Source organism: Primulina huaijiensis, chromosome 2, assembly GCF_012295235.1.
Source record: "Primulina huaijiensis isolate GDHJ02 chromosome 2, ASM1229523v2, whole genome shotgun sequence".
In the NCBI taxonomy this organism is placed as follows: Eukaryota; Viridiplantae; Streptophyta; class Magnoliopsida; order Lamiales; family Gesneriaceae; genus Primulina; species Primulina huaijiensis.
The window spans coordinates 18,779,918-18,788,671 of NC_133307.1; the positions used below are offsets into that span (position 1 = coordinate 18,779,918).

The window sequence follows — 8,754 nt, forward strand, 5'->3', positions numbered from 1 at the left end:
CACACTCGTACACATGGTTTGCAAAAACAGTAGTGAAACTGCCAGAACGGACGTTCTGGAACAAGAATGGCAGCTGCCGCGACAAAGTTCCAGGCTAAAATGGTTGTGTAATGATAACACCGTTATTTTTTGGAATTTCTGCAATTTTGCAGTCGTCGCGCATCTGAACGGTGATTTTATGACTATCGCAGACATTGTAGAATGTTTTCTATAATTTTTTACAATTAAAATTTTCCTAATTATATAATTATTTCTATTTTTATTACAAAAATACTTCATGACGATAATTGTGATCGTTCTGCGAAATATCAATGGAACTGGAACAGCAGCCTCCGCAACCGTGAAGGCGAATTATGCTCGTGCGTGAGCGATGAATCCCTGACTACAATTCATCAGTTTCGCCAATAAACCAAATCTCTTCATCTGATGACCCTCACAGATCCGATAAACGAGTCAAAGTACATCGCTAGTATATAGAGTCTCAATATTGTCCCAGGTCGTAAGGGCTAAAGGTATACACCCATAACCGCATATTTATATACTCGATAAATGATAACTACTTGAAAAATCTGATGGAAGATTGTTCAGTGAACGCATCATATGAACACTCATCTTATATGATCAAACATCTCCATTTTCTTAGCAATGAAATATGATACATAACATCATAGATATAGTCTAGCTATTGTGACTTTCGAACAAGTTGCTCCATTGTACGTGTCAAAATATCTATTTTATACACCACTATTTTTTCCCGTTTCGCTTCTTTCATTTTAAATCAAAACAAGTGCCTACGTGTAACACGGACTATCAAATCAGAGGGTGCTGAGATTTTTTTAAGGATTTTTCAAAGACGAAATTCTCTTAAGTCGTTCATTTGAAAATATCACTTGGGAAAAGCTATAAAAAGATAGGAGTTTCTACAACCTTTTCAAAACATCATGTGCATACAAATACTACACTCAAATGTCTCGTATTTCTCGAAAATTTATTGCTAGTTTAGTTAATTGTATCGAGTTCTATGTGCAGATATGTTTCCCCAGACGCGACAAAAAAAATACATGACAACCATAGGATTCAGATGCGACACAAAGAAAGTAAAATGGCTTCATAAACCATATCTGGCATACGAAATGTAATCAAAATGAAAAGTTAAGAGTTCCATAAAAATATAATGAAAAGGAGCTTTGATTTAATGGTATAATTCTTGGCTTGAATAATGTTCAAAGAAAAGTTCTTTTGCAGATATAATAACTACAATTTAACACAATAACTTAAGAACAATGGTTCAAAATTGAATCAACCTACAAATTGATTAACTTCTCTTTTTATACAGAAAGACGCTTCTTACAGATAACACCAACACTGATTAAAGAATCAAAATCCTGTATAATGAAATCAGTATTATTTTTATGCATCAAATCTGCGGTTTTGTGGGACCATCTTCAGCTATTACATCGTCTTGAATTTCTATCTGACCTGCACTTCGAAAATACAAGACCAAGAATCAAAACTAACTTCAGCCCAGCCATCAAATCAAGAAAAATTGGACTGAGATTATCATATTTTTCGAGTTAGAAACTTAGAATGGCCATTTAATATAATCTACAAGGCTCATGCCGTCAACTTCGGAATTATTGCGAAACATCGGCTTACCAAATAAGGAAACCAAGGATCGAGGCTTCGAAGATTCATTTGAATTCACCTCTATCCCTGCATGACCACCAAAGTGTCATGTGATATCCATTAGAAAAATGTGAAAATATACGATGGTACAAGTCGGATTGGTCATCTTGAATTTTACATATTTCATTGAACCATATAGGGGTACAGGCGTGTGAAATCTTGTTCAAATTAGGATTCAAGTAGCTGCTCAATTACAAGTGAAAAAACAATCAAACTTGAATTGGAGTGTACCTGCAGCGCCAACTGATTTCATGATATCTGACTTCTTGTAAGTGTATCCAATAAAATTGGCATCTTTTGATGTTAACATCTGCTCAAACAAAGAACATCAACAAAATGTTTATTTGACAATCATTCTGCCAACGGCAAGAAACCATAAAACTATTTGGATGAAAGAATATGAAATCCATATATTTAAATGTATTTTCATATAAAATAATTTATACAAATGAAATTCAAATCCATATCTCAATTTATTTACAATATGATTATACTAATCAAAACAAATTCCAAATCCTTAGGAGATTGGAGTCATTTGAAATCCATTATGATATCTAAAATTCTAGTATAAATAGGTAGAATATGGATTTCAATTTCCTCTATTTAACTTATTTAACAATGAAAATAAATTCGAAATCATGTGTTTCAAATAGTAAATTCAAATGAAACATAAAACAATCCCTAACGCAGACTAAGAATTTTGTGGTTTATATCTTACATGGTATATCAGAAAGAAAATTTCAAACTTTAGGGAAAGGGTACGAACCGAAGTTTTCCCGATGGTATTTCATTTTTCTATCTAGCACCATTTAGACAGTGTTTCAATAAAAGATACATTCCTTCACACACAAACACATACATTCACACACACACAAATACAATCTCTCACAAGAGAGCTTGTATTTTACTGAATACGGCCACACATAATTGAAAATCCCAATTTGTAGTGGAAATTTGAATATTTGATGTGCCAGCTTAACAATTTATGAGAACAAGATTTCAAATGAGCTATATCATTACTTCACATAAATAATTAAGCACAACTTTAGTGGTTGACTAATCTCATATATTGATAGTGGAGTATGTCAATTATCTATAGCAAATTTCAAACAAAACCAATAATTTTCGAATCTCCTTATAGTTTCAGAGCAACTAGAGTAACTGTCGCCACAACAAAAATGGTAAAGGTAGCACTTTTACCTTCCTCCAAGGTCCTACTCTTGGTGCAGTAGACGGTGGATTTTCACCCTGATTAAGAACCATTATGGCACGAAGCGTTAAAAAAAAAAAGATAAAATCTTCTAATCAACAAAAGTATTCTCATTCAAAGCCACAAGACAGGGAAAAGCTCTGCAATTGTATTAGTAAATGAAGCCAACAGCTTGTTGTAACGGCCATGAAACTAAAAAAGATTGGGATTTCCACGTGGTTGCTGGGGTTGATTGACAATATGTAACACAATCAAACAATTACATAAACTGCTCTTTCAAATCATGTGCTGTAATTAAAAAAAAAAATTTGACTCTGAGAACTCACTTCATCAAATTTTTCAAAATTCTGTGTGTCCAAATCTCCATTAACAGTAGGCTTGTACGCAGCTTCAGTTTCATAAAGCGCATCCCATTTGATCCCTCTAAACCAAGGATGTGCCTGAAATTGAAAATAAACATAAAAGTATCACCAAGGATGAACATGATTTTCTCAGGTCCATTTTCATGAAACAAGAAATAACTCCAAGTTATACAGAGTCAACTTTCCATTGGGCATACGTTCATGCCATTCATGCATGTCATACCTTTATTTCATCTACGCCTCTGGTCCCCAATCTTTTATCAACATCACACAGCAAATGACAGATCAGATCCCTCGCTTCATCTGAGATTTTGGGTTCTTCAGGGAATTTTAAGCATGTTTTCCAATTTATAATCTGATAAAAAAACAGAAATTATAAGACAATTCTATAAAACAGAGAACAGAAATATTATCAAAATTTCTGACTTTTATGTCACCATGGCCTAGCTGCATGCGTTTAGTCGATAAGCTATCAATAGAAATGGTTGCAAAAGCATGCCCATTTGGAGCAATTTCATATAGGTGCATCTGGATTAAAGATCTAAATCTATCATACTTGTTCGAGTATTTTTGTATTCAATGAATTTGAAATTCAACCCCTTTCCAATTTTTGTTTAGTATGAATTAAAATACTGAATTTCAGATTCTCAAATTTTTACTTCCACAAATCCATCACCAAGTTCAGTATACCTTACGACATGTCATTCGGGGATCATCAGAACAAAAGGGAGGATAGCCTATGAGCATCTCATACATTATTGCCCCCAAAGACCACCAGTCACACTCCATTCCATATCCTTTTTTCAATAAAACTTCAGGTGCCATATAATCCAGAGTCCCAACTGTAGAATATGCCTGCAAAGAGAGTATGTGTATCATGTCCTCATACCGAACACTAAATACTATGTATAAATAAATATGATTAGTAAGAAGGGAAGATAATACCCTAAAAAATAAACACGAGAAAGTATACCAAGGCACGGCGATTGCGTTTCCATTGTTGTAACTGCTCTTTTGCCATTAACCAAGGAGCATTATTAGCACCAGCATGACCTTCTTTCTCATTTCCAGAATCTTGATAAGCGAGATCTTCATCTTCCAACAACGATGAATATTTATTTTCCAGTGGCTTACACAAGCCAAAATCAGATAGCTTTAGGTGTCCGTTTCTGTCCAATATCAGGTTGTCTGGTTTGATATCCCTGCAAGCAGAATAATTTTGGAGTGGTTCATGTATTCACATAATTCTGCAAAATCTGTAAACCAAAAGTTCAAGGATAACAGGGGTAGATAAGCAATCATCTAGCTCAATTGGCTTCAAATTTTCCATGCTTCATAATGCCAAGAAAACATCTATTGCTACTAAGGAAGAGTGAATAAAAGAAGCAAAAGGGAATCAAAATTTCATTGCAGTTATAAAATAAATTTACTCTTCATAATCCTCAAAACTACATTTAAATGATTGCTGTACAATAGTAAATGTTTAAATTGTAAAGGACAAAGATCATCACCTTCCGTGGCATGTGCATAGATAAGATAACAAAAAAGCTAGTGTGACTGGCAAAATTTCAGTTGGTTACAAGTCACTAAACAAAGCAAAAACTTGTCTTGCACTCAACCATAAAAAGCTTTTATAATGTTTTCATAATATATATTATATATTTATCATATGCAAAAATACGTTTATCTGGGGATAAAAGGCCAGACTGTTGTTTTTCCTACCTTTATATAATTTTCTTCAAAGCATACACAGTTTCACCATATAACAAACTTCCTCGGTTGAATTCATCATAAGTTTCAAATAAAGGTAATGCACACGTACCTGTGAACGTAACTATGCTGGTGAATCGAATGAATAGCGAGAATGCTCTCTGCCATGTAAAACCGAGCAACATCATTGGATAGGACATCCTCTCTCATCAATAAGGTCATAATGTCACCACCAGGTAGATATTCCATAATAAGATATAAAAAATCAGAATCTTGGAATGAATAATAGAGCTTCACTATGCACCTACTATCAACCTCCACAAGCAGATTCCTCTCGGAACGGACATGCTCAACCTGCAAAGTAAAATTTAACAATTTTCCTAATCAATATGCACAGAGGCATTCATTACTTGACATAACACTCAGATCAACTAGTTGCAAGTATGATTGTATTCAATTTCAACTTCTTGTCTGCTTTCACACCTGTCCACGGCTAAGCATCTCTGACTTCTTCAATTTCTTCATTGCATATATTTCTCCAGTACTTTTTGCTCGACATAATCTGACCTGCATTACCTCATTAAGTCGCATATTCATAGTCTAATGTACAAAGTTTATTGCTCACTAAAGGCTATGGCATCAAAGTCGCAAAAATAAATGTGCCTTTGCAATGCAGAAGTTCTTGTTGAGGGCACCTGATGGATAAACATTACCACATGTTTTTTATTTGTACAAGCTGGATAGTTTTCGAGCCATATTTAATTACAGATAAAGATATCAACTACAGCAACAAAGTAATTGATAGTGTTTAGCTGTAATTTTCCAAAATCATAATGGAAATTTTGTTTTGATCAAATAAAATGCCGTGTTGTCGCTTGTTTACTAATCGACATTAACCAAGCCAATCTTTTGTGGCTGAACTGTATATATTGAAAAGACAATCATTCTATCAATTCTATACCGGAGTTTCACCACTACAGTTCTCTATGTCTATAATAATATTGGAAAAGTAAGAATTGTACAAAAGTTGTTCCCTTAAATTATTGAATTCCATATCGTGAGAGTGGATTAATTCCATATGAAGCACACCATGAGGAATCTAAAGTTAAAAACCAAGCTGCATCAAATGAAATATCGACATACCTCACCAAATGCTCCTTTACCAATTATTGTCAACTGCTCAAAGTCATCAATTCCTACTTTATGCCTCTGCAATCTCATATACTCAGTCTCCCTTTTCTCCAAATTCCTCAACATTCTCTCTTCCTCCTCACTAGAGACCTGCTCTTCTTGTGCTCTCCTCTGCAATGCCCTCCTTCTAAAATCACACACACACACACACATAAAAATAAATAAAAATCAACACACGCCATTTAACATTGACGATTGTCACCACAAAATCAGATATTATCAGCATGATTATCAACTTTTTAAATCATTTTTAGTAATCCTTGAAATGTTCAACTGAAATTCAAGCAATTTATCGGTAAAATATAAGAAATAAAGCAGCAAGATTTCACCTTTCTCGGCGATCCTGCAAGCCTTGCAGGTGATTCTTGTAATGATTCTCAATGAACTGCTTGGCGGCCGCAGATTTTTGCCGCGTCACCGGCGAAGAAACCGACACATCGGGCTCCAAACAGAAAGCCCGATCAGCCTGCAGCTTCATTTGCAAACCCACCATTCTCACCGGGCTTTCTCCACTGCCCTCCATTAATTTACTCTTTCTCGGATCAAGTGCTTCACAAAAGTATTTGTTACGACAACCCACTTCTTTTTTCCTTGAAAAGAAGAAGATACAATGGAGGACCAAGGAAAAAAAAGATACTACGATGTGTGTAACAGATGAGGAAGGGGTCTGGTGGAAACTTTGATAGTCAAGTACCGGAGGCAATTCCGAGGTAAAGTACCTTAAACAGGAAGAGAGAAAGGGAGAAAAGGTGACAAAATGGAAGCAGTTTCTCGATTTTTGTGCTTCCGATTAGCGATGGATCCTGGTTGTGTTGTCATGAAGTGTGTGATTTGGCTGTGAACTGGCAAAGTTTGCAAGTTAAGTTTTAGCTGTAAAATTTGACTGATATCTTGTTTAATTTCCAAGCATAAATTGTGTTTTTAATGTCGAGTCAAGCAAATGTTTTTGTTTTATTTTTTTATTCCTAATATTTGTTTTTAAATCCACGTTTATTACTTTCTGAAATTGAAATTCTATATAATTCCAAGAAAAACTATAACTACCATAAATAATTTTTTTAGTAAAGCATCACTCTCTCCAATGTTCAAAACTCAGAACTTTAATANTATTAAGATCCGTGAGACGGTCTCGCATGAGACTCACTCAAATCGAAATAGTTTTCTCCATATATTTTTGGAAACTAGTAGTTTTAATTATTTAAATTCGAAGTAGTTGAAAGTGATCAAATACCAACTAATTCTATATTTGACCACACAAATGACACCGTTAGTCTTGAATTAACAATCACCATTTGCTTTATGGAACCACATAAATGATGAACGGAGAGGGACTCGACAGATCATGAAACTGCGGCATACATTAATTTAGATCTTATATGCATATTTCATACTATGTCGAGTATCACCACATAATTTGTATGTGGGCGTATAAATCAAATCGATTCTCTTTGAATCTCTATACATGCAATTCCTTCGGTGCGGGAAGATATTCTCATATTTTTTTGTACATAATATATATATTGATAAATTTTTGCTCACTTGCTTTTCGGTAAGTGAGCTTTCTATTTTAAACTCGAGATATATTTTTTAAATCCTATGAACATATATGTATTATATATGTTTAAAATATTATTTCTGAAATCTGTATTTTCGAAGCTTTGGAATTTTGTGAACTAATGGTAAGAAAATATATTCTGAACATTTCTAATTCCTAGCCTAACCCTTTAGAGAATAGAACATATAAAGGACTGATATCATTTAGCCATGAAATTTGTAATATGTTCAGTTCATAATTCTGATATATGTTTATTCATGAAAAAATAAGAATATTTTTGTATATATCTGCTATTACTGTTTTTGTTGAAAAAAATTATTTTAAAGACTAAGAGAAATTCTCTTGCTTACTGAGTGACGATCATATCATGCACTCACCCCTCCTCTCATATAAGAATGAGATCAATTAGAGGATAAAGAACAACCCCATTTTTTGGGATGGTAAGGAAAGAAAAGACCGCTGTCAATGTTTAAGTTTCATTTTCGTTGTCAGTTTATTTCAAGTTGTACGGTTCTGCACCATAGTTAATATTTTACATTCCACTGCTGTAAAACTGTAACGCCCCGAAAATTTTAAAAGTCCACGCGAACCACATGCACAAGTTATTAAATTCCTTTTTATTTTAATTAAATGTTTTAATTGCATGAATTAATTTTGTTGTGCATATTCGCATGTTTAAATTATATTTTTCTACATGGTTGCATTAAAATGTATTTTTAAAGGTAATTCGAGTTGCGATCGAGAAACGGAGACCGAGGGCTGAAAAATGTAAAATGTTTTTATTAAATAATTATTTTTAATTATTTAAAATAAGGGTGATGTTTTTTCTTATTTTTGAAAAGTATGAGGTTTTGAGGTGATTTTAAACGTCGGGACGTAATTTTTATCGATGTTGGTTTTTCAACAAAAATACAAATGTTTTGGCAACCCGACTAATAAATTCACAAAATTATTTAAGAAAAATTATTTTAATATTTTTAATTAAGCACTAGTGGGCTTAATGGGCCTATTTAACTTGTTAATGGGCCAAGGCTTTTGTT

At 33.7% G+C, this 8,754-nt stretch overlaps 1 protein-coding gene across 2 annotated transcripts; it reads right to left on the minus strand.

Moving 5' to 3' along the window:
• Positions 1–1,166: 1,166 nt before the first annotated feature.
• Positions 1,167–7,027, minus strand: LOC140967802 (uncharacterized). 2 transcript variants are annotated; one of them, XM_073428571.1, is made up of 13 exons: positions 6,879–7,027; positions 6,489–6,749; positions 6,112–6,286; positions 5,452–5,535; positions 5,081–5,322; positions 4,232–4,460; positions 3,949–4,113; positions 3,482–3,613; positions 3,223–3,336; positions 2,887–2,934; positions 1,920–1,996; positions 1,657–1,718; positions 1,167–1,479 (listed from the first exon to the last, which is right to left on the minus strand). In XM_073428571.1, exons 2-13 carry the CDS (start codon positions 6,680–6,682, stop codon positions 1,418–1,420), a joined length of 1,584 nt encoding a protein of 527 aa, XP_073284672.1. In that variant the 5' UTR covers positions 6,683–6,749; positions 6,879–7,027; the 3' UTR covers positions 1,167–1,417. The 2 variants fall into 2 exon arrangements, with proteins under 2 accessions (XP_073284672.1, XP_073284680.1); XM_073428579.1 differs by having other exon boundaries at positions 1,657–1,713; positions 1,918–1,996; positions 6,489–7,019.
• Between the last annotated feature and the right edge of the window lie 1,727 nt (positions 7,028–8,754).

Excerpts from the sequence above, each read along its gene's own strand:
- LOC140967802 (XM_073428571.1), bottom strand. The coding sequence starts at position 6,682 with ATGGAGGGCAGTGGAGAAAGCCCGGTGAGAATGGTGGGTTTGCAAATG. Across the intron at positions 2,935-3,222 it reads ATTTTGAAAAATTTGATGAA|GGTGAAAATCCACCGTCTAC; the intron begins GTGAGTTCTCAG and ends GTTCTTAATCAG. Across the intron at positions 1,719-1,919 it reads ATGAAATCAGTTGGCGCTGC|TGCAGGGATAGAGGTGAATT; the intron begins AGGTACACTCCA and ends CTTTGGTGGTCA.